We start from the raw sequence: 26,583 nt of genomic DNA on the forward strand, positions 1-26,583 counted from the left end.
TAGCTGTGGGTTTACCATATATAGCTTTTATTATGTTGAGGTATGATCCTTCTATTTCCACCTTGCTGAGAGTTTTTATCAAGAAAGGGTATTGGATTTTGTCAAATGCTCTTTCTGCATCAATTGATATGACTATGTGATTTTTATCTCTCAATTTGTTTATGTGATGTATCACATTTATTGATTTGCGGATATTGTACCATCCTTGCATTCCTGGGATAAATCCTACTTGGTCATGGTGTATGATCTTTCTGATGTACTGCTGGAGCCAATTTGCTAGAATGTTGTTGAAGATTTTGGCATCTATGTTCATGAGGGATATTGGCCTGTAATTCTCTTTCATTTTGTTGTCTTTATCTGGTTTTGGTATTAGGGTGATGCTGGCTTCATAGAATGAGCTTGGAAGTGTTCCTTCCTCTTGAATTTTTTGGAATAGTCTGAGGAGGATAAGTTTTAGTTCTTCCTTGAATGTTTGGTAAAACTCTCCTGTGAAGCTGTCTGGCCCATGCTTTTGTTTGCCCGAAGCTTTTTGATGACTGCTTCAATTTCTTCCATAGTTCCTGGCCTATTGAGCTGTTTAGATTCTTCCTGATTGAGTTTTGGAAGGTTATATTTTTCTAGGAATATGTCCATTTCCTCCAGGTTGTCCAGTTTGTTGGAATAGAGTTGTTCATAGTATTTTTTAACAATCCTTTGTATTTCGGCGGGGTCTGTTGTTATTTCACCTCTTTCATTTCTGGTTTTGTTCATTTGGGTCCTCTCTCTTTGCTTCTTGGTGAGCCTTGCTAAAGGTTCATCAATCTTGTTTATGCTTTCAAAGAATCAGCTCTTGGTTTTGTTGATCTTTTGTATTGTTTCTTTGGTCTCTATGTCGTTTATCTCTGCTCTGATCTTTATTATTTTCTTCCTTCTGCTTACACTGGGCATTTCTTGTTGCTCTTTTTCTACCTCTTTGAGTTGTAGCGTTAGTTAATCTGTTACCATTGTTTCTTGTTTTTTGCAGTAGGCTTGTAGAGCTATGAACTTCCGTCTCAAGATTGCGTTTGCTGTGTCCCACAGATTTTGGATTGTTGTGTTTTCATTGTCTTTTGTTGCCATGATGTTTTTTATTTCTTCCTTGATCTCTCTGGTAACCCAATCATTGTTTAATGGCATGCTGTTTAGTCTCCATGTGTTTGATTTCTTTGGATTGTTTTTATTGTAGTTGATTTCCAGTTTTATGCCACTGTGATCTGAGAAGATGCTTGATATGATTTCTATTTTCTTGAATTTGAAGAGAGTTTGCCTATGTCTCAACATATGGTCTATCTTTGAAAATGACCCATGTGCACTTGAGAAGAATGTATATTCTGTCGCTTTGGGCTGAGATGTTCTGAAGATGTCAGTTATTTCCATCTGGTCTAGTGAGTCATTTAGGATTGATGTTTCTTTGCTGATTTCTGGTTTAGAGGATTTGTCCAATGATGATAATGTGGTATTAAAGTCTCCTACTATGATTGTATTGCTGTTAATCTCTCCCTTGATATCCTCCAAGAGTTTTTTATGTATTTGGGTGCTCCTATATTGGGTGCGTATGTGTTTACCAGAGTTATTTCTTCTTGTTGGATTGCTCCCGTTAGTATTATGAAGTGGCCTTCCTTATCTCTTGTTATGTCCTTCACTTTGAGATCTAATTTGTCAGATGTAAGTATTGCTACCCCAGCTTTTTTTTCATTTCCATTCGCCTGGAAAACCCTTTTCCATCCCTTCACCCTCAGTCTGTGTGCGTCTTTTTTTCTGAGGTGGGTTTCTTTTAGACAGCAGATATATAGGTCTTGTTTTCTTACCCAATCCATTACCCTATGTCTTTTGATTGGGGCATTTAATCCATTTACATTTAAAGTTATTATTGATAGGTACTTATTTGTCACCATTTTTATTCTATACCCCTGTGTTCCTTCTTCGCTTCCTATTTCCTTATTTTGCAGCAGACCCTTTAGCATTTCTTGCATTGCTGGTTTGGTGGTGATAAATTCCCTTAGTCTTTTTTTGTCTGTGAAGCTCCTGATTTCACCCTCAATTTTGATTGATAGCCTTGCTGGGTATAGTATTCTTGGATTCAGACACTTCCTTTGCATGACTTTGTATGTTTCATTCCATTTCCTTCTGGCCTGATGTGTTTCTGTTGAGAAATCAGTCGCTAATTGGTTGGGAGATCCTTTGTAGGTAACTTTTTATCTCTCTCTGGCTGCTTTTAAGATTCTTACTTTGTTGTTGGTGTTTGCCAATTTAATTATAATGTGCCTTGGCGTTGGTCTTTTGGTGTTAATTTTGCTTAGGACTCTGAGCTTCTTGGATTTGTGTGGGTTTTTTCTTCCCTATATCAGGGAAGTTTTCTGTCATTATTTCTTCAAACAGGTTTTCTATTCCTTACTCAGTTTCCTTTCTTTCTGGCACCATTATTATGCGGATGTTGTTTTGTTTTGTGTTGTTCCAAAGTTCCCTTAGGCTTTCCTCCTGCTTTTTTTTTTCTAGAAGCTGTTCTTTGGGTATTTATTCATATCTCTGCTTCTTCTAGTCTACTCTTGATGCTTTCTATTGAGTTCTTTACAACAGCGATGTCATTTTTCATTTCTTCTTGGTTCTTCTTCATTTTCTCTTGGTTCTTACACATATTGTTGAATTTGTCTTCCATTCTTTTCACCCACCTTATGGCTATTTCTCTGAATTCTTTCTCTGACATATTGCTTGCCTCCATTTCATTTACTTCATTTTCTGGTGATGCCTGCTTTTCTTTCATATGCTGCCTGTTTCTTTGTCTTCCCCTGATCTCTCTTCTCTGCCTGTCTGGTTATGTAGTTCTCTATCTCCTGTTTTCTTTGATACCAACAGGTATCAAATTTAAAAAATCGTCAAGATTGATGTCAAAGAGCTTACCACCTAGGGTTTATTTTTGTAGGAATTTTAATAAATTGAGGTCTTATATACAAGTCCTTCATCCGTTTTCGAGTTAATTTTGTGTATGGTGTAAAGTAGTGGTCCAGTTTTCTCAGTACCATTTACTGAAAAGACTGTCCTTTCTCTGTTGTATATTCTTGGCCCCTTTGTCATAAATTAACTGGCTGTATCTGTGTGGGCTTATTACTGGGCTCTCTATTCTATTTCATGTATCTGTTTTTATGCCAGTACCATACTGTTAAATATTTTTTTTTACAGTTTACATTCCATATTGCTTTAGTTCAGATGTACAGCACAGTGGTCAATTACAACTGCACAATGTGCTTCTCCATGCTGCTTTGTTTATTATCTTTCACTCATTCTTTATGGGTTGTTTGTTTTCTTTTTATTGAGTTTTGAGAGTTCTTTATATGTTTTGGATACACATCCATCCAGATATGTTATTTAGAAATATATATTTTTAAATTTTATTGATTTTTTGAGAGAGAGATGGAGGGAGAGGGAGAGAGAAACATTGGTGTGGGAGCAAAGCATTGAATGGCTGCCTCATGGACAACCCCTACTGGGGATCAACCCCACAACCTGGGCATGTGCCCTGACCAAGAATTGAACCTTCTGGTGCACCAGATTATGTCCAGTCAACTGAGCCACACTGGCCAGGGCTAGAAATATTTTCTTCCTGTCTTTGGATTGTTCTTAACAGTATGTTTTTAAGAGCAGAAATTTTAAATTTTGATAGTTTTTTTTAAATCAGCTTTTCCTCTTATGACTTGTATTTTGTCTTTGCGCGCCCCCCCCCACCCCCGCCCTCCCTCCACCCCCAAGACCTTTGCGTGGCAAAGTTATGTTAGCTATTCACTGCTTTTAAGAAGATTTTTTGTTTGGTATTTCATACAGATTCTTATTGTTTTTCTTATCTGAAAGAATGGTCAGAAATATCTGATTCATCATTACCAGTGCAACAATCAAGAGATCAAGTTCTATCAAATTATGTCCTATAAAATAATTTTTCTGAGGATCATAATTGTGGTTAAGTTTGGAATATTTTCTGAATAGTCATTTGACTATATTTGTCTTATAATTCATGAAATGTTTAAAATTGTACAGGTTTGTGTTAATGATGATCTGGTTGCAAAGAACTTCGCTTGTTATGTATCACCCATGGAGAATAAAAACCTTGATTCTTTAGAGAAACCAAGATTGAGTATAAAGTCAGCATCCTTTTCCAATAAACTCAATCCAGCACTTAGTCTTTGGCCAATGTTTTTGCAAGGAAAAGATTCTCAAGGAATGGAAAGTGAGTAACTCCTCACCAATATGTTTCCTTTAAACTGTCTTATTTATAGGGATCTTAGTGTGTTTTTTAAATCTTTATTGATGAAAGTATCACTTATGTCTCCCTTTTCCCCCCATTGACTTCTTCTCGCTCTCCCCTCCCCCTACCTGAATCTTATTGTTTTGATATAAGTTGTATAGATGTTTCCCTATACAGAGACAGGGACTTGAACTCTCAATTTAATACTTTAATTATATACTTAGTGAATGTGTTACAAGTTTTGAGGTCCTAAAGCTGCTACAGTTTGTTTTTATGAGAACAGGAAAAAACTATTCTCAATTTCTTATTAACGTGGAATTATGTTTTCAGGAGTTCATCCATGTGTTCACAATTCAAAGATACTGCCAAAACAAGATTTTGTTTGTTGACAGTTTTAGATACTTTTTAAAAGAACTAGATAATAGCATGAACATATGAGAAAAGTCAGTCATGGACAATGAAAACACTTCACCTGTTTCTACATTCAGTTTTCTTTAGTCCTTCACATCTTTCCTGTTGAGGAGCAATGTCACTTATAACCTTACTAGTAAAAGTGAGAGCAGAAGTATGTAAAATAATTCACAATTTGTATTTTGGGTTTAATTTCATGCTTTAATCCTTCAATATATTATTTCTGTCAGAGTCACATGGCTTAACTTTTCTGGAGCAGTCTCTCCAGCATTCGTGGCCCAAGCATGTTGTGAGTGATCCAGGGCCAACAGCTATTGTCCTGGGTAAGTTCTACTTGCTTGCTTCTTTTCAGATGCAGCATAAAACAACCCTCTTAATGGTTTGAAGATAATAAGGGTTGTTTAGAAGGGCTATGGTAATTCTCTCTTTTCTTAATTTAATGGAACCAGTTTGTGATGACTTGCTGACAAAGATAATTTGCCTTACAAATTAGTCGATGCTCAATCCATACTTACAGGATTTGATTATAATGTAAGGAGCATAACAGGCACTGTTCATGTAGAACTGATTTATTCCAGCCCAGATATAGATCAGTGATTGTTATTTATACTCAGAGTATACATATGTATATATGATTGATTTTTATTTTAAGTAATAGGATACATAACAATAAGAAAGAGACCTTTATGAGAGCAGAAATACCCAATCTTTAATTTCACATCTTTAAGATATTAAATTAATGGAAATTGTTGGACATGGGTGAAATCTGCCAGCATCTTTGATGCTTGGCTCACCCTGTGGTAATTCCTACACAGTTTTGCTACTACATTGGGTGTATACATACTTATGGATATAATATTTCATATGCATCCATAGTAAATCTCAACTAAGTTAAAGCTTTAGTCAACTAAAATATTCCCTATACTTAAAATTATTTTTAATTAGTTTGGTAATGTTCAATATAGAAAAATACAGATAATCAAAATTTCAAACACCTGTCATTTTTATACCTACTTACTAAAATTTTAGAGTCCTTTTTCCAAAAGTTTCCCAGATGTGAGGGTGTGAATACAATTTTTATTTTCCAGAAATGGGATCCTGCCATATATAACTCTGTGTAGTGTTTTTCACTTAATATATGGCTGAACTTCTTTCTAGGTCAAATGTGTCCTTATAACATGGGTTTAAGGATAGGGGCTTGGACTTTCCTCCCAACTATGGTGACTGGGTTTCAGAAGTAAGCTGGAATCCAGGAGAACAAGTCGCAGTACATGACATTTTTGTGATCTAGCTTTAGAAGTCACATAATGCCACTTCCATGTTGTTTACAAGCCCACCCAAGCTCATTGGAAAGGAATATAGAGCCCATCTCCCAGTGGAAAGAAGTGTCAGAATCACATTGTAAGAAGAGCATGTGTGTTGAGAGACATGTTCTGGCCCTCATTGGAAAGTAGAGTATGCCAAGTTACAACAGTATATTATATTTAATTCTTAGTAAGCCAGTGTAAAGGAATTTTTAAAGTATTTTCTGATAAGAAGGGTTGAAACAAGATTTTTAAATTTAATTTTCTCAAGAGACCAACCAAAGGACTTGTATGCATGCATATAAGCATAATCAATGGACCGAGACAGTAGGAGGGTGAGGACATTTGCTGGGGGTGGGAGTGGTTGGGGAGAAGTCAATGGGGGAAAAAGGAGACATATGTAATACTTTAAACAATAAAGAATTTAAATTAAAAAATTTAATTCCCTCAAGTAAGATTTAATATAAAACTCTATTCCATAATAATTTTATACATTAAGATTTTATTATTATACTTTTAAAATATAATCCTTTTTGCCATATTTTCTATTTATTAATAACACCTTTTATCACTATTTTTATTTTTCAGATAAAACTATGAAATGTAAAGTGGATTCCTTGACTGGTTCACCTAAAAAGATATCTGAAAAGAAACAACAGTGCATCTCTTTAAAAGATGTAAATAAGGTTGTTTTTTAAAATGTTCATTAAATATACATTTAATATAATGTTAATTTTAGAATATTCTCCTTTAAAATCTAGGAACCAAAAATGTTTTTTGTTAAAAAATCTTTGGCTATGATAATTCCATTCATGAAAAAGTGTAGTTTGCATGTTTGCTCTATTTCAAAGAACAAAAATTCCAGCCAGCTCTCACTTTGTTCTTGGCCTAGTGGCCTCTACAAAATTGAGTATTTATCCTCATTTGAAAAATTTTTAAATTTATTTCAGAGAAGAAGGGAGAAGGAGAGAGAGATAGAAACATCAGTGATGAGAGTCATTGATCACCCTCCTGCACACCCTACACGGGGGATCAAGCCTGCAACCCGGGCACACGCCCTGACCGGGAATCAATCTGTGACCTCCTGCTTCAAAGGTTGACGCTCAACCACTGAGCAACACTAGCTGGGCTATCCTCATTTAAACAATTGTGTGAAAATCTGGGATTATGGGATACTAGTTAAGTTCAATACTAACCTGTCCTTCTAATCCCTTTGGCAATAAAGGTGAAAGTTATTACAGGACATTTTAAATACTGAAATGCCAGCTCCTGCTATGTAGATATTTCAATATAATGGTTATAGCAATGGCATAATCAGTTCTTTTTCTCTCTATATCTGTGTTGCCTGAAAATTATCTAAGATGGTTGTTTATGAGAATAATTTCCATGGAATTTTCAGTGCATGGGACGATGTCCACCAACTGAGTGACACTGGCCAGGGCCTCATGGAATTTTGATTCATCAAGAATATATATTTTGCTAGCATATTACTCTTTCTGAAAATAATGTTTTTTGGTGTTTGTTTTTTTTTAACAGTGTGTTGAATCTTCAGTGTATTGGCCAACAAAAAGAGGCATAACCATATATGCTGATCCAGATATACCAGCAGACAGGTATGATTTGAAAATTTAGTGTAATTAACTAGAGACTTAAGTATAATATTGTCTTAAGGAGTGTATGAGATTGATGATAAAGTATTCAATTTCCTTTTTCTAAAATTTATTTATTGATTAAGGTATTACATATGTGTCCTTATCCCCCCATTACACCCTATCCCCCCCCACTCATGCCCTCGCTCCCTGTTGTCTGTGTCCATTGGTTAGGCTTATATGCATGTGTACAAGTCCTTTAGTTGATTTCTCCTCCTCAACCCCACCCTCCCCTACCTTCTCTCTGAGGTTTGACGGTCTGATTGATGTTTCTCTGTCTCTGGATCTGTTTTTGTTCATCAGTTTATGTTGTTCATTATATTCCATAAATGAGTGAGATCATGTGATATTTATCTTTCTCTGACTGGCTTATTTCACTTAGCATAATGCTCTCCACTTCCATCCATGCTGTTCCAAATGGTAAGAACTCCTTCTTTTTTACTGCATTGTAGTATTCCATTGTGTAGATGTACCACAGTTTTTTAATTCACTCATCTACTGATGGGCACTTAGGCTGTTTCCAAATATTAGCTATGGTGAAATGTGCTGCTATGAACATAGGGGTGCATATATGCTTTCTGATTGGTGTTTCTAGTTTCTTGGGATATATTCCTAGAAATGGGATCACTGGGTCAAATGGGAGTTCCATTTTTAGTTTTTTTGGGAAACTCCATACTGTTTTCCACAGTGGCTGCACCAGTCTGCATTCCCACCAGCAGTGCACGAGGGTTCCTTTTTCTCCACATCTTCTCCAGCACTTGTCATTTGTTGATTTGTTGATGATAGCCATTCTGACAGGTGTGAGATGGTACCTCATTGTCATTTTTTTGGTTTGCATCTCTCGGATGATTAGTGACTTTGAGCATGTTTTCATGTGTCTCTTGGCCTTCCTTCTGTCTTCTGTTGAAAAGTATCTATTTAGGTCTGTTGCCTCTTTTTTGATTGGGTTGTTTATCTTCCTTTTGTTAAGTTGTATGAGTTCCCTGTAAATGTTGGAGATTAAATCCTTATTGGTGATAACAATGGCAAATATGTTCTCCCATGCAGTGGGCTTTCTTGTTATTTAGTTGATGGTTTCTTTTGCTGTAAAAAAGCTTTTTATTTTGATGTAGTCCCATTTGTTTATTTTCTCCTTAGTCTCTCTTGCCCTAGGAGCTGTATCAGTGAAGAAATTGCTTCGACATATATCTGAGATTTTTCTGCCTGTGGATTCCTCTAGTATTTTTATGGTTTCCCGTCTTATGTTTAAGTCCTTTATCCATTTTGAGTTTATTTTTGTGTATGGTGTAAGTTGGTGGTCTAGTTTCATTTTTTTGGCATGTATCTGTCCAGTTTTTGCAACACCATCTATTGAAGAGACTGTCTTGACTCCATTGTATGTTCATGCCTCCTTTGTCGAATATTAATTGAGCATAGTGGTTTGGGTCGATTTCTGGGTTCTGTATTCTATTCCATTGATCTATATGTCAATTCTTGTGCCAGTACCGGGCAGTTTTGAGAACAGTGGCTTTGTAGTATAGTTTGATATCTGGTATTGTGATCCCTCCAACATTGTTCTTCTTTCTCAAGATTGCTGCAGCTATTCGGGGTCTTTTTTTATTCCAGATGAATTTTTGGAGCATTTGTTCTATGTCTTTGAAGTATGCCGTTGGTATTTTAATGGGGATTGCATTGAATTTATAGATTGCTTTGGGGGTAGTATGGACATTTTAATGATGTTGATTCTACCAATTCATGAACATGGTATATTCTTCCATTTGTTCATGTCTTCCTCTATCTCTCTTTTTGGCATCCTGAAATTTTCTGAGTACAGGTCCTTAGTCTCCTTGGTTAAGTTTATTCCTAGGTTTCTTAATTTTTTGTTGCAATGGTGAATGGGATTGCTTTTTTAATTTCTCTTTCTGTGAGTTCATTATTGGTGTATAGAAAAGCCATAGACTTCTGGGTGTTAATTTTGTATCCTGCTATATTGCCAAATTCATTTATTAAGTCTAGTAGTTTTTCGATGGAGTCTTTGCGGTTTTCTACGTACAATATCATGTCATCTGCAAATAAGGACAGTGTTACTTCTCCTTTTCCAATTTGGATGCCTTTTATTTCTTCTTCTTGTCTGATCGTAATGGCTAGTGCTGCCAGTACTATGTCGAACAGAAGTGGTGAGAGTGGGCATCCCTCTCTTGTTCCTGTTCTTAGGGGAAATGGTTTTAGTTTTTGCCCATTGAGTATGATGTTAGCTGTGGCTTTGTCATATATGGCTTCTATTATTTTGAGGTATGATCCTTCTATTCCCACCTTGCTGAGAGTTTTTATCAAGAAAGGGTGTTGGATTTTGTCAAATGTTTTTTCTGCATCAGTTGATATGACTATGTGATTTTTATCTCTCAATTTGTTTATGTGATGTATTACGTTTATTGATTTGCGGATATTGTACCATCCTTGCATCCTTGGGATAAATCCTACTTGGTCTTGGTGTTTGATCTTTCTGATGTACTGCTGGATCGGATATGCTAGAATTTTGTTGATTTTGGCATCTGTGTTCATGAGGAATATTGGCCTATAAATCTCTTTCATTGTGTTGTCTTTATCTGGTTTTGGTATTAGGGTGATGCTGGCTTCATAGAATGAGCTTGGAAGTGTTCCTTCCTCTTGAATTTTTTGGAATAGTCTGAGGAGGCTAGGTTTTAGTTCTTCCTTGAATGTTTGGTAAAACTCCCCGGTGAAGCTGTTTGGCCCCAGGCTTTTGTTTGTTGGAAGCTTTTTGATGACTGCTTCAATTTCTTCCATAGTTATCGGCCTATTGAGATTTTTAGATTCTTCCTGAATGAGTTTTGGAAGGTTGTATTTTTCTAGGAATATGTCCATTGTTATTTCACCACTTTCATTTTTGATTTTGTTTATTTGGGTCCTCTTTCTTTGCTTCTTGGTGAGCCTGGCTAGAGGTTCATCAATCTTGTTTATCCTTTCAAAGAACCAGCTCTTGGTTTCATTGATCTTTTGTATTGTTTTTTTTTTTTTTTTTTGGTCTCTATGTCATTCATTTCTGCTTTGATCTTTATTATCTCCTTCCTTCTGCTCACTCTGGGCTTTTCTGGTTGCTGTCTTTCTAATTTTTTGAGTTGTAGAGGTAGATACTTTATTACCATTTTTTTCTTTCTTTTTTTTTTTCTTTTTGAGGTAGGCCTGTAGAACTATAAACTTCCCTTTCAGGACTGTTTTCACTGTGTCCCATATTTTTTGGATTGTTGCATTTTTATTGTCATTATTTTTCAGGATGTTTTTAATTTCTTCTTTGATCTCTTTGGTAACCCAATCATTGTTTAATAGCATGCTATTTAGCTTCCAAGTGTTTGAATTTTTGGGATTATTTTTATTGTAGTTTATTTCTAATATTATGGCATTGTGGTCTGAGAAGATGCTTGATATGATTCCAATCTTCTTGAATTTGGGGAGACTTTGCTTGTGACCCAATATGTGGTCTACTTTTGAAAATGCCCCATGTACCCTCGAGAAGAATGTATATTCTGTGGCTTGGGGTGAAATGTTCTGAAGATGTCAATTAAGTCCATCTGATCTTGTGAGTCATTTAGGATTGCTGTTTCTTTGCTGGTTTTTTCGTCTAGAGGATTTATCCAGTGATGTCAGTGGTGTATTAAAGTCCCCTACTATGATTGTATTATTGTCGATCTCTCCCTTGATATCTTCCAGGAGTTTTTTTAATGTATCTGGGTGCTCCTGCATTGGGTGCATATGTTTATAAGGGTTATATCCTCTTGTTGTATCGATCCCTTTAGTATTATGAAGTGGCCTTCCTTATCTCTTGTTATGGCCTTCACTTTGAGGTCTTTTTTGTCAGTTATAAATATTGCTACCCCAGCTTTTTTTTCATTTCCATTTGCCTGAAAGATATTTTTCCATCTCTTCACTTTCAGTCTGTGTGAGTCCCTTGTTCTGAGGTGGGTCTCTTGTAGACAGCATATATGTGTGTGTGTGTGTGTGTGTGTGTGTGTGTGTGTGTGTGTATAATATTATATTATATTACATATTATATTATATGTATTATATTATGTTATATTATATTATATTATATTATATTATATTATATTATATTATATATGGGTCATGCTTTTTTTATTCATTCAGCCAATCTATGTCTTTTGATTGGAGCATTTAGTCTGTTTATGTTTAAAGTTATTATTTAAAGGTACTTGTTTGTAGCCATTTTTATATTTTGTGCCTGTGTTCCTTCTTACCTTTTTATTTCTTCTTTTTACACCAGTCCCTTTAGCATTTCTTGCATTGCTGGCTCGGTAGTGATAAACTCTCTTACCCTTTTTTTGTCTGTGAAGCTCCTTATTTCTCCTTCAATTTTGAATGATAATTTTGCTGGATAGAATATTCTTGGATTCAGTCTCTTGCTTTGCATCACTTTGTAAATTTCCTTCTATTCTTTTCTGGCCTGATGTGTTTCTGTTGAGAAATCATTGGATAATCTAATGGGAGATCCCTTGTATGTAACTCTCTGTCTCTATCTTGCAGCCTTTAAGATTCTCTCTTTGTCCTGAACATTTGTATCGTAATTATGATGTGTCTTGGTGTGGTTCTTTTTGAGTTTGTCTTGTTTGGGACTCTCTGTGCTTGTGTGACTTTTCTGCCCCAATCAGGGAAGTTTTCTGACATTACTTCTTCAAGTAGGTTTTCTATCCCTTGTACCTCTTCCTGTTGTTCTGGCACTCCTATTATTCATATGTTGCTTTGTTTCATGTTGTCCCATAGCTCCCTTAGGCTCTCCTGTCTTTTAATTTTTTTCTCCAGTTGCAGTTCAGTTTGGTGTGTTTTGCTTTCCTGTCTTACAATTTGTTAATTCGGTCCTCCGCTTCTGCTAGTCTACTGTTGAAACTTTCTATGGTGTTTTTTATTTCAGGTATATCACTCTTCATTTCTTCTTGATTCTTATAAAAGTTGTTGTTTTTTTTCATCCATTTCTTCTTGATTCTTACATAAGTTGTTGATTTTTTCATCCATCCGGTTTATGAACTATATGACTCTTATTCTGAATTTTTTTTCTGACATATTGCATGCCTCTGTTTCACTTAGCAGCTTTTCTGACAATTCCTCCTTTTCTTTCCTTTGGCAGTTTCTTTGTCTACCCATTTTCTGTCTCACGGACTGATCTAAATGTCGAGTCATGCAGGGGCTGCACCTTGGGTGGCAGTGACTCCTCGGTCTGTGGTCACTCCTTGGGCAGTCGCAGAAGCAGCTGCTCCTCAGTTGGCAGCGGCTTCTCTAGTGGGTGCTGTTCGCAGCAGTGGTGTCTCCTCTGGCTGGTGGGGGAGGCTGCTCGCACAGCTGCTGTTCTTGGATGGGGGTGGGCTGATCACGAGGCTGCTGCTCCTCGGATGTGGGCAGGCTGCATGTGGCTGCTGCTCCTTTGACCAGTGTGGACTGTGCAGGGCTGTTGCTCCTTGGACGTGGGCGGTCTGCTCGTGTGGCTGCTGCTCCTTGGGGTGGGCTGCTCAGGCTGCTGCTGCTCCTTGAATGGAGGCAGACTGATCACAGTGCTGCTGTTCCTCATACAGGGGCAGGCTGCTCATACAGCTGCTGCTCCTCGGACGGGGGTGGGCTGCTCACACAGCTGCTGCTCCTCCTTGGACAGGGTCAGGCCATGTGAGGCTGCTGCTCGTAGGGCTGGGGCGGGCTGCTCACGGACCTGCTGCTCCTTGGACAAGGAGCAGGCTGCTCACATATCTGCTGCTCGTGTGGTTGCAGTGCCCTGGGCAGCTGAGTCTCCTTTGCCAATTCGGGTTGAATGTTATTCGTTTCAACTGCTCATTCTATTTGCTTCGGGACAAGGCTCGGAACACGTCATCTATTGTGCCGCCATTTTGTCTCTCCCCATTCTTCTTTCGAAAGTATTCAATTAAAAAAAAAAGATTGGCCCTGGAAATTTTGGTTAAACATATATAAATTTAATAGAAAAATGTTGCAATAACTGGTTAGCAGCACAGTTGACCAAAAACGTAGTGGATCTAGAATCTCCTGTTACCTTGTCAGACAAAGTTCTTTTCATAAGGCAGATTCAATGAAGTTGCCTTGATGTAAAGGATGGACAAATGTGGGCCAAATGGCAATATTGGTTGGAAAGCAAAGAATGGTTTGTTATCTTCTTGAAGATGAGAATCAAAGACTTTTGACTATAACCTTATCCTTACTAAAACAAAACAAAACATTATTTTCAGAAAGAGTGTATATGCTAACAAAATATATATTCTTGATAATGAAGTCGTAGAAAGGATGTAATATACCACTTCATGGATAGTTTAAGACCTTAAAATAGCATGCTTTCATTTCTCACCTCCTGGAGTTTATGCTAGTGTTGTTATACACTTTATATGTTTGTTATAAGTGCTATACTCTATAGTCATTTGTATTGAAAGTATCTTTCAGAGAGATTTAAATAAATAATAAGAAAATAATCTCTTATATTAAGGGCCCATGGCTGTCACGCCATAATGCCATCATGACCAAACAAGCAATGGCTCTCATGGCAGGCAGGGTGGGGCATGAGCTACTAGCAGTGGAGAGCTACTAGCAGCAGAGAGCTACTAGCGGCAGAGAGCTATGAGCGGCGGTGGGTGGGCGCAAGCTACTAGCGATGATGGGCGGGGCAGCCAGCTGAGGCAAGCGGAAGTGAGCTACTCGTGCACGATTTCATGCTTTTCACTTTTTGTGGAGATCCAGATTTCTGTCTGGTATCATTTTCTTTCTACCTGAAGGACTTTCTTTACTATTTCTTATATTGTGGGTCTGCTGGTGATGAAATTTTTATCTTTTGTATATCAGAAAAATCATTTTAGTTTCTTTTTTTAATAAATATATTTGCTAGGTATAGAATTCTAGGTTGACAATCCTTTTTTCCCTATATTTTAAAGATGTTGCCCACATTCTGCTTCCTTACATTGTTCTCAATGCAAAATATATTGTGATCCTTTTCCTCTGACTGCTTTTAAGGTTTTCTCCTTATTGCTGGTTTGAGCAATTTAAATAGCCTATATAATAATAGACAAATATGCAAATTGACCATACCTCTGACACACCCACAAGCCACGCCCACCATACAATCATAGCGAGTATGCAAATTAACCCAAACCAAGATGGCTACAGCCACAGAGAGCAAGGTTTCCTAGGTAACAGAGGAAGCCAAGCTTTCTGCCTGCCCTTGCCAGGCCTAAGCCTCCACTCAAGCTACAAAGTTTCAATTATAGAAGGTAAACAAATTCAAACAAATGGCAGAACGGAGCTTGAGAGAGCAGGCCAGGGTTGCTGCCGGCAACAGGGGAAGCAAAGCTTTCTGCACACCCTGGCCGGGCCCACCACCTTAAGGCAACAAAGTTTCAATTATAACCCCAACACAAATGGCTGCCTGCCTCGGAGGGAGCCCCAGGCTTGGCTCCGCTCCAGGCTACAAAGTTTCAATTGTAGAAGGAAAATAAATCCAAGATACCAGGGCCTTGCTTGGGTTGCCAGGGGGCGTGGCAGGCCTGCAAACCACCACAGGCCCCTCGCTCAGGCCGCCCCACACCCCAAGGGAAACCCCACCTGATCCGGGACGCCCTTCAGGGCAAACCAGCTGGCCCCCACCCCTGTACCAGGCCTCTATCCTATCTAATAAAAGAGTAATATGCAGATTGATCGTCACTGCAACACACAATATAGCTGTCCCCATGTGGTCAAAGACCCTGCCCCCATGTGGACACAAGATGGGCACTACAAGATGTCCAGCAGGAGAGGGCAGTTGGGAGGCACCCGGCCTGCAAGGGAGGGCAGTTGGAGGTGATCAACCCTGCAGGAGAGGGCAGTTAGGGGTGACCAGGCCGGCAGAGGAGGGAAGTTGGGGGCAAACAGGCTGGCAGTAGAGTGGTTAGGGGGTGATCAGGCTGGCAGGCAGAAGTGGTTAGGGGCAATAAGGAAGGCAGGCAGGCAGGCAAGCAATTGGGAGCCAGCAGTCCTGGATTGTGAGAGGGATGTCCGACTGCCTGTTTAAACGGGCAGTCGGACATCCCTCAAGGGGTCCCATATTGGAGAGAGTACAGGCTGGGCTGAAGGACAACCCCCCTCCGTGCATGAATTTCGTGCACCGGGCCTCTAGTATATATATATATATATATATATATATATATATATATATATATATGTATATGTATATGTATATGTATATGTATATGTATATGTATATGTGTGTATATATATATATACACACACACACACACACACATATATATATACACATACATACATACATATATATACACACACACACATATATACACACACACACATACACACACACACATATCTCCTATATAATAAAAGACTAATATGTAAATTGACTGAACAGTGCAATGACTGGTCGCTATGATGCGCATTGACCACCAGAGGCAGATGCTAAATGCAGGAGCTGCCCCCTGGTGGTCAGTGTGCTCCTACAGGGGGAGCACCGCTCAGCCAGAAGCCGGGCTCACGGCCTGCGAGTGCAGTGGCGGTGGTGGGAGCCTCTCCCGCCTCTGCGGCTGCACTAAGGACAGCTGACTGCTGGCTTAGGTCCACTCCCTGCCGTCAGTCAGATATCCCCTGAGGGCTCCTGGACTGTGAGAGGGCACAGGCCGGGCTGATGGATGTCCCAAGTACACAGATTTCGTGCACTGGGCCTCTAGTATACCAATATATATATTTTAATTCATTTCAGAAAGGAAAGGAGGAGAGAGAAATAGAAACATCAATGATGAGAGAGAATCATTGATTGGCTGCCTCCTACATGCCCCACACTGGGGATTGAGCCCACAACCTGGGCATGTGCCTTGACTGGGAATCAAATCCTGACCTCCTGGTTCATAGGTTGACGCTCAACCACTGAGCCACACAGACTGGGCTGGTTTAAGCAATTTAGTTATTATATGCCTTGGTGTTTTTTCTGTCATTTTTTTTTTGTGCTTGGAGTTCTTTATTTGTAGGTTTGTATCCTTTATCAAATTTAGGGAGTATTCAGCAGCTGTTCTACAAATATTTTTTCTGCACCCATCTCTTTTTGAGACTGATGAGACAAATATTGATATTGTCCAAAAGGTCCCTGAGGCTCTGTTCATTTTTTCAAAAAAAATTTTGGTTGCTATTCTTGTTAATAATTCTTAATTGACTATTTTGTCATCTTCATTCTGCTAATGAGTCTACCCATGACATTTTTATTTTATGTTTTTTACTAAAATTTTCATTTTTTTTATAGTTTGTATTTGTTTGCTGAGAGCTTTTATTATCCCGTTCAATAGTGCTCACCTTTCCTTTTCTTAGGGAGCATGGTTATAATCACTGCTTCATAATTCCCACTTCTGAACATTTAGAGGTGGCACCTGTTGATTATATTTTCCCATGACAATTGATCTGATTTTCCTGGTTCTTTGCATGTTGAGTAATTTTTTATTATATTCTGGAATTTTGAATATTATGATGTGAGGCTCTGATTTCTGTTAAAATCCTCTGTAGAATATTAATTTTTCTGTTGTTCTTGTTCATTTGTTTTAGCGGGGAGTCAACCACTCCCTTAGGTTCAAACCTCAATTCTGTCTTTTTTTCTGTGGCTGGTGGTTGCAATGTTGGCTCAATCTCCAAGTCTTTGATTTGCTGCTTTGCATCTGTTCTGAATATGCTCAACTTGGAGTGAGCTTGGGATGTGTTTTGGGTCATTAACAATAATAGGGGATACCCTCTCCCCTCTGGCTTTCTCTCTTTTTCCAGGATTTTTCTCACATACACTTTTTCCTTGTTGCTCCCTCTCCCTGTTCCTCTGACCAGATAGATGATTTCTCTTGGAGAAACTGCCATGTGGTTCTGTGTGATTGGGACCACCTGTGGAGCAAAACAGCAAAAGAGAGAGAGAAAGAGAGAGAGAGAGAGAGAGAGAGAGAGAGAGAGAGAGAGAGAGAGAGAGAGAAGGAGCGAAGGAGCTTGTCCTCACACAGTCTTTAGACCATATAGTACCTGTTCCCCAGCGATCCACAGGTTGAGAACCGCTAGCAGGGTCACCTAAGACCATCGGAAAACACAGATATTTACATTACGATTCATTAACAGTAGCAAAATTACAGTTATGAAGTAGCAACGAAAATAATTTCATGGTTGGGGTCACCACACATGAGGAACTGTATTAAAGGGTCGCGGCATTAGAAAGGTGGAGAACCACTGCTCTAGAGGGAGGGGAGGCTTTCCTCAGGGTTCCGGTGACCACACTGCTGCAGCTCTGTGGATCAGAGCTGATCTTGGGCAGGCCAAGGAGAGAAAAAGGGAAAGTCATTTGGGATTCCCAGCTTCTTCATGAAAGCTCCTCTTCCCCATTCTTTGGCTTGAGGTTTCTCTTGAGATTTTTATATCTATATCCTCTACACCCGTGGTCGGCAAACTGCGGCTTGCGAGCCACATGCAGCTCTTTGGCCCCTTGAGTGTGGCTCTTCCACAAAATACCACGTCCTGGGCGAGTCTATTTTGAAGAAGTGGCGTTAGAAGAAGTTTAAGTTTAAAAAATTTGGCTCTCAAAAGAAATTTCAATCGTTGTACTGTTGATATTTGGCTCTGTTGACTAATGAGTTTGCCGACCACTGCTCTACACCAACCCAGGTATTCCTCAGTTTAACACCAAGCTATAGTGGAAGGTAAAAATCTAGGAAACTCTCCACGATTGTGGTTGTTTTTCACGTTTTGACGCCTCACCCCTATAGTTTTGTACTTTATCCAGAGCTCCTAGTGGTGATCAGTGGGAGAGGGGCTGTGGCGTGCTTACTCCCTCTTGGCAGGCACCAGACTGTTAAATGGTGTTTGTACTTGAGGGGTTCAGCTCCAGTTCCCATATAAACTTACCTACATAGATCAACTTGTTCCTCAGTGGTACTTTTTAAATTTTCTCCCAGGAAATAAATATATTTTCAGGATTGGGTTTATAAATTTTAATAATTTTTTTTTCTAGTGCTTTACGTCAGAAGTCAAATGAGAAACCACTCAGATTGGCTGAGAAGAAAGAGTACAATGAGAAGAACGGCTGTGTAAAGTATGAATTTTTTTCTTGGCCTAAATTTTTTATTGAAATAATTATGATAACATTATAAGCAGGAAGAATTTACATATGATTTTATTATAAATTTTAAATCTTTGTTCCCATTTAAAAATATACATATAGTGGCTTCTTTAGGCTTTGAAGTTAGTTTTTTCTTTACATAAGGTATATTTTTCTGTTTAAAGTTCTCTTCTATAAATATACATTTTCTATCTCCCCTTCTTGAATTTCTTTTGGTGAAGTGAACAATTTTATGAAACAAATTAGCTGTAGTTAATATTTTGGGGCGGTTGATTTTATATGGGTTGGTATTTGCTTCTTTCCAGTTTTGTTATGTTAAATAGGTTTATCACTGGCTCTAGAAACTGTTTAATTATTTGCAGTGTGGAACTGGGGGATCTTTTTATCTTTGTCCTGCCAGATTCACAAAGTATTTACTTATAAGTTGTTTACAGTAGAGTAATAACTTCATTTTATACTTGTTTAACACACAAAATATTGTCATACCTACTTTTAAGATTTCTTATAATACCAGCCTAAAAACACTCTCACAGCCCTGGCCAGTGTGGCTTAGTTGGTTGGAGAGTATCCTGTACACCTAAAGATCGCAGGTTTGATTCCCAGTCAGGACACATTCCCAGGTTGCAGGTTCGATCCCCGATCGGGATACCTATGGGAGGCAACCAATCTATATTGATGTTTCTCTCTCCCTCCCTCTCTCTCTAAAATCAATGAAAAAATAAAATAAAACCACTCTTACATTTCAAGTACTGCTGTAGAAGCTACCAGAGTGACAAAGAGTTTAAGACAGTTCAGAAATGGGTATAAGTCATGCTGTTCACTAATTATTTTGAGATGACAGGGCAGAGGGTGTTGACTGTGGAAGTCCTTCAGGCTCCCCAGCTTCCCAGAGGCCACCCTGTGGGCTCCAGCGTCGTCTCATCCAGCAGAAGCTCCTCAGATTGTTTCAAGGCCGGGAGCTCTGAAGGCAGCCATGGAGCCCGCAGATCTGGAGTGGCACCGGCATTGACATCCTCCTCCCTAACACCTGGAAGCTGTGGTGTCACAGTGGGTGTTTTCCTTGGAACAAAATGTTGTAGTGTAACCCCCATCTTACAAAGGACGCCTCAAAAAAGTCCAATTATGGAGTCATTTATTAAAGGCTGGTAGCATACGAGGGGCTAAAGCTCCAAATCTCGCAGCCCCGAACAGTTTGCCACTTCTGGCTTATATTAGCAGAATATCATAAAAGTATCGATTACATCTTTGGGTCTGGAATGAGGAACCTGTTTCGCGATTTTACAGAAGTGAAACTGAGCAAGTTAGTTATCTAAAGTATCTATGAATCACCGAATCAACAGAAACACATTACTGGGACCACCTGGACAATTTAGAATAATTGTGCTGTCCAGATTCTAGGATCACTGAGTCAACAGGAATGCACTATCTGTAGCTACTGAGGCAATTTAGGATAATTGAACTGTCTTGGGTCCCAGGAATGTGCTTCGAGTGCTTTGATGACCAGTGAGATCACAATCAATGGGATTTTCAAACCATCATCAATGGAGTATTGGGATAGCATACATAAGTTCAGAAAATCAAAATAACTTTCTATTGTTTTATCAAATAAGTACAGAACCCAAACAGCAGTTTCTACTACCATACTTCAAAAACACCTTGCATTGTCCATGTAACTCATTTCTTTCTTTTATTGCACTACTTAGTAAATGAACTCTGAGATTGCTCCATTGCCGTATATTTTTGTACTAGAGGCCCAATGCACGAAATTCGTGCTCAGGGGGCATCCCCTCAACCCAGCCTGCACCCTGTCTAATCTGGGAACCCTTGGGGGATGTCCTGATCCCAGGGATCGGGCCTAAACCTGCAGTCGGACATCCCTCTCACAATCCGGGACCGCTGGCTCCTAATAGCTCACCTGCCTGCCTGGTCACCCCTTACTGCCCCCTCTGCCAGCCTGGTTGCCCCCAACTGCCCCCTTTTGCTGGCCTGATCACCCCTAACTGCCCCCCCTGCCGGCCTGGTTGCCCCCAATTACCCCCTGTCGGCTTGGTTGCCCCCAACTGTTTCCCCCACCAGCCTAGTCGCCCCTCACTGCCTCACCTGCCAGCCTAATTGCCCCCAACTGCCCCCCCCCCGCCAGCCTGGTTGCCCCCAACTGCACCCCCCCCTGCTGGCCTGGTTGCCCCTAACTGCCTCCCCTGCTGTCCTGGTCACCTCTACTTCCCCCCCTGCTGGACTGGTCGCCCCTAACTGCCCTCCCTTGCTGGCCTGGTTGCCCCCAACTGCCCCCCCTGCTGGCTGGTCACCCCCAACTGCCCCACCATCCTGGTCGCCCCTCACTGCCCTCTTGCTGGCCTGGTCACCCCACATAGCCTGCTGTTCAGTCGTTTGGTCGTCCCTCACTAACCCCCCTGCCGGCCTGGTCATAGGCAGCCATCTTGTGAGGATGTGAGGGTCAATTTGCATATTACCTCTTCATTATATAGGATTAGAAGATTGTATCTTACCTCCTGTTTGACTGAGTGACCTTTACTTAGAACCCACTGATTATACTTCATCAATCCACTGTGGGTTCCAGGGAGGTTGGAGGTGTTCAAGGTTAAACAGCAAAGAAGGAAGGAGACGGTGGATATTTTAGAAACTGTGATGACCTGGGGATCATGCAGTCTTTCTCCTTGTTCAGAGCAGGTGGCCTGGGATTGGCAGTTCTGTGTCTACAGCCTGAGGCCCAGGGTGGGGCTGGGGGAAGTGTGGGACTGCCTTGACCACAGTGGCCTTTGTATCAGAGTGAATAGGCGAAACAGAACAAGTAGTCATTTATAGCTTTGCCTTGGGATATATAATTCACTTTAACTCTGCCAAGGAAGAATTAAAATTATATATATATATGTATATATAATTGCAGAAGCTAAGCGACCATTGCAAAAACGTCTACTATCTTGTTCCTCAGGTGTACTGGGCCTGTGGTAGGTAAACTCCCTTAACTCAGAGAGTCAGAGGCGGGGGAGGGACAAAGGCCACTGTGGTCAAGGCAGTCCCACACTTCCCTCAGCCCCACCCTGAGCCTCAGGCTGTAGACACAGAACTGCCAATCCCAGGCCACCTGCTCTAAATAAGGAGAAAGACTTCATGATCCCCAGGTCATCACAGTTTCTAAAATATCCACCGTCTCCTTCCTTCCTTTGCTGTTTAATCTTGAACACCTCCAACCTCCCTGGAACTAGACCATCTAGTTGCAGAAGCTAAGTGACCATCGCAACTGAACGGATGACCGAACAGGCTGCATGGGGCAACCAGGCCGGCAGGGGGGTTACTGAGGGGCGACCAGATGATCGAGCATCAGGCCGCATGGGGCGACCAGGCTGGTGGCCGGGGGGGAGGGGGGGGGCAGGGGGCAGTGAGGGGCGACCAGGCTGGCAGAGGCAGGCAGTTGGGGGCGACCAGGCCAGCAAGGGGGGTCAGTAAGGGGCGACCAGGCTGGCGGGGGAGGGGCAGTTAGGGGTGACCAGGCCGGCGAGGGGAGGAAGTTGGGGATGACCAGGCCAGCAGTGGGGGGGAGTTAGGGGTGATCAGTCAGGAAGGCATGTGAGTAGTTAGGAGCCAGTGGTCTCGGATTGTGAGAGGGATGTCTGACTGTCGGTTTAGGCCATGATCCTGCCTAACCGGCAGTCGGACATCCCCCAAGGGGTCCCGGATTGGAGAGGGAGCAGACTGGGCTGAGGGGAACTCCCTCATGCATGAATTTCGTTCACTGGCCTCTAGTAACTCAAGAAAAAGATACAATTTTTTCCCTTCAAATTGTCTTTTTAACTATTTTACAGATTATTGCAGTTTCTAAATCCTGATCCTTTGAGAGCTGATGGAATTTCTGATCTGCAACAGGTATTACAACTCAAAAAAAAAAAAAAGTGAAAAAAGAAAAAAAACTTTATTCTTTAAATCCCCCTCCTTCCTCCCTTTAAATTTGAGATTAGAAGAGAAACCTCTTCAATTGGAGACTTTATCTAAAGACATTTTTTAGAAATTGTCTAGTGAATCGGTGCTTTAGAGAAATTGTTCTTCTCAGGATTGGGGATACTAGAATATCTTCCTTTCATTTTGGTAGTTTTGGTGGTTTTTGATAAGCATATATACCTAGGTTTTTACATTGCAATCAAACTCTTGTCTTTTCTCGTGTCCATAAAGTTCTTGGTGTTCTGTGCTGATACTGCGGGGCAGACTGTCTGTCGTGTGTGTCCTCTAGTTGCAGAAGCTGAAGGCGGGCGCACAGCAGGCCTCTGCGGTGCTCCGGAACAAGATTGAGCCTTGCTTGTCCATTGACACGGCGCCGCTTTCGGCAGACCTGAAAAAGGTAACCGTGCTCCTGAAACCGACCGAGGAGGAGTACCGACCTGCCCGAAGGTGGAAGGATTTTTAATAAACGCTTCTATTGAACTTGCATTTGTATAATTTCTTTGCTTTTGAAATACTCTTTTAAGCTTCTGTTAGTAATTTCTTATTTATTCTTAAGTCCAGGCTAACTTCTTACAAGTGACTAATTCTTTTATGGAGAAACCATGTGTAACTGTAAGTGCTTTTCTGAAATAAGTTTTCAAAAGTGCCTGTGGAAAGGGACTTGGAAGAAATGAGTTGCCAGGACGATTATGATATACTTCTTAACAAAGTTGCTTTATAGAGCTTGGTTTTACGTAGTAAATTGATCATACATGTTTATCTACTTCCTTCTTGACCAAAAAAAAAGTTTTAAAATATTTTTTAAAGGGATAAAACCCCAAGGGTGACTAGAATGCGACGAAGTCTTTAGTGGACAAGAGCTTTCCACAGGCTGCAGAGGGTGACGGACACCCCCGAGGGAGGAGTGAGGTGGTGGGGTCGGGAGCTTCCCCACCCTGTTTCCTAAACACCCAGAGCCAGTTGCTCAGGAAGGAGAAGGAAGGGTCCTTTTGGAGAAACTGAATAGCCCTAGAGAATGACCTTTAGGTGATGCTGTTTGGAATTCTCCCACTAAAAACACCTGCTTGCTGCCCCGTGTTCCCACAGTGATGTGACTCGCACATGGTGCTGAGCTTTGCCCCGCCCATAGGTGAGCATCAGGGATGGTTAGATGTTTGAGGAAAGCCCTCACCCAAGAGAAAAAAAGTAAGATCCAAGCCAACTGAAGTAAATAAACAATGTAGAGAATAGAAGAAAACATTAGAAAATAAATATCCTTCATAAGGTATATATTGTATGTATTTGACAATTACATAGCACCCCACACTTTTTATAGAAAAGGAACAGAGAATAAAAAACAGTTTCTTAGAAACTCATACTGTTGTAGAAATAAAAATCAATAGTTGATTTAAGAGATAAAATAAAAGCTAATCTTCAGAAAGTAGAACAAAAGACAAAGAGATGAAAATAGGGAGGAAAAGAGAAATTGAGTGTCAACTTGAGGCCCAATATCTGAAATGGAATTTCCAGAAAGAAAGGGGGGAAGAGGGCAGACAATTCTAACGTAACACAGGAATAATTTCTAGACTCAATGGATATGACTCTTGAGTTAAGGGAGTTTACCTACCACAGGCCCAGCACACCTGAGGAACAAGATAGTAGACGTTGTTGCGAAGCATCTAAACTGAAGGGATTCAGAGACCATGAAGAATTCCAGGGAGAAGAAACTGGTCCCAGTCACAGGATCAGGAATCAGAATGGCTTCAGGCTTCACCGTAACACCAGAGGAGCACTGACTCCAAAATTCTAATAAGTTATTTCTAACCTAGAGGCCTATCAACGAAGTGTGAGGGTAGAATGAAGACATTTTCAGATGTGCAAAGTCTCAAATTTACTTCCTCTGCACCCTTTGTCAAGAAGCTACTGAAATACGTTCACTAACACAAGAAAGTAAAGAAGACAGCGTGTGCTGCAGACAAGAGGGGGATGGTGCAGAGAGACCCCAGGGTGGCAGCTGCACACCAGGTGCAGAGCAGAGTCAGCCCTGATTGCCGTGGGGCTCCGGGCCTGGGAGCAGGACTTCATGGAGATAATGGTGCTGATGAGATCAGCCTTTTGGAAAATAGTATCAATGTGGCTGGAGAACTTGGGACATTTGGGAGGTTTTAGTAACAGTCATATAGAAAATAAGCAAATAAAGGCATGTTTTTAAAAAGATTTACCAGTGAAGTTGATGCACCGGCAGATTTAGACAGGAAGCCACATCCTTGTGCTGGAGAGCGTTAAGCACCTGGGTGGTCAGTTGGATCCTTTAAATTTGGAGCCTAGAAAAGCAAGAATCTTCTAGCAGGACTTAGGTGCTAGAAAAGATTCAATGGAAAATGCCAGACTGAGCAATGCATACTGTTATTGGGATAAATGAGCAATCAGATGGGTTTTCATTAGTTTACTTTATTGTGGTTTTTGGTTGTTGATGTTTTGTAGGCTCTTCAAAGAAACAAGTTTCTGGGACCTAGCCACACTGAATCTTACTCTTGGCCTGCCATAGCACGTGGCTGTGATGTGGTTGTCATTTCTCAGTGTGGAAATGACCCCTTGCTGTACCTTCCACCAGTGCTTACGATTTTGCAAACAGCGGGCTGCTACAAGTCATTACCAAGTAGAAACGGAGTAAGTTGAAGACAATTTTGTTTCACAACAAAATGGATTAAATATTTATTTTAAAATTTACACCTACCTTTGGTAAAATTTAGGTTACATTATTCATTTGGTGTTCAAACTGTCAGGACAGAAACTGTCCTATGAGAAACTTTTACCTGACCACAGTCATCGCTTCTCTCACACTATTCTCTCCTTTGACCCCCCAGTTGTGGGCCATCTGCTGAGTCAAGAGAGTCTAGCTTTTAGAGACAAATATATAGTTTATAAAAAGTATTTCACTGATTACTTTATCTAGTTGGCCTGGCAACCCTATGAGATGGTCAGGCCATGTGTTCTTTTCACCAGTATTACAGATGAGAAAATTAAATTAATGGGCAGTTACTGGTTTAAATTCTTAACAGCTGGCAAGTGTGACAAGAAGTGAGCTTAGAATGTAGGTTTTCTGTCATCTCGTCTCCTGTTCTTTCAAATATTTTCATAGCACCCCCACACTTTTACAAACCTTTATTTTTTCCATGTGTCAGAATCTGAAAATAGCTGAGAAAGATGATGGCAAGGAGAGAAATAGGGTGTGAGGATCAAATATTTGACAGTGGGGTAGTGACATCTGCTTTGCTGGGTATGGCCTTTGTCTCAGATCCTATCCCAAAGGACACCCTGCGGATTGTTCTGCCACTCATTACAAGGTGAAAAATAGCAGTACGAAAAGACACTTAGGATTGCATTTTAGAAACCATGACAGTTTACTCTTCGAATTATGCTAGGTAGAGTAATGATTTTCCTTTGGAAATCTGCATTGGCTAACTTATTATGTATTGATTTAATAAAACTAAATGAATACATTTATATCCATCAGTTGGTTAGTAGCTGACCGCGTTGATGAGATGCAGCTTGTGTGGAGATAGAACCCTGGCTGGGCCAGGAAGGGGTGTCCAGGTGTTGTCTCTTGTGTCCACTTGTGTCCACTCTGTTTTCTCTGCATGTCCATGGTCAGCTCGCTTTTAGGCCTGACACCTGGAAGCTGGCGCTCACCTGGATCTGTGTGAAGGAAAGTCTCATCATCTCTTCAATTGAGGGCAGGTGTGCAGGAAGGTGTTTGGCAGGCTGTGCGCCTTCAGGAGATATTTCTGGCATAGTGGAGGGCAGGGTTAAGATGTTGCTATAAGAAACTCAGTCACAGGGGCGGGGGGTTGATGACAAATATGTGATACCTTAATCAATAAAGTAATTTAAAAAATAAATAAAAAATAAATAAAA

At 40.4% G+C, this 26,583-nt stretch overlaps 1 protein-coding gene across 1 annotated transcript in view; it reads left to right on the forward strand.

The window, feature by feature from the left end:
- TDRD12 (tudor domain containing 12) overlaps nt 1–26,583 on the forward strand; it is a 92,143-nt gene that overhangs the window by 27,855 nt on the left and 37,705 nt on the right. Inside the window, exons 7-14 of the mRNA XM_079799355.1 lie at nt 4,045–4,234; nt 4,894–4,986; nt 6,556–6,653; nt 7,504–7,580; nt 18,625–18,705; nt 22,554–22,614; nt 22,976–23,083; nt 25,150–25,335. Coding sequence (XP_079655481.1) covers nt 4,045–4,234; nt 4,894–4,986; nt 6,556–6,653; nt 7,504–7,580; nt 18,625–18,705; nt 22,554–22,614; nt 22,976–23,083; nt 25,150–25,335 — 894 coding nt within the window. The remainder of the gene's footprint in view (nt 1–4,044; nt 4,235–4,893; nt 4,987–6,555; nt 6,654–7,503; nt 7,581–18,624; nt 18,706–22,553; nt 22,615–22,975; nt 23,084–25,149; nt 25,336–26,583) is intronic.

This window comes from Cnephaeus nilssonii (assembly GCF_951640355.1).
Source record: "Cnephaeus nilssonii genome assembly, chromosome: 20".
NCBI classification, from domain to species: domain Eukaryota; kingdom Metazoa; phylum Chordata; class Mammalia; order Chiroptera; family Vespertilionidae; genus Cnephaeus; species Cnephaeus nilssonii.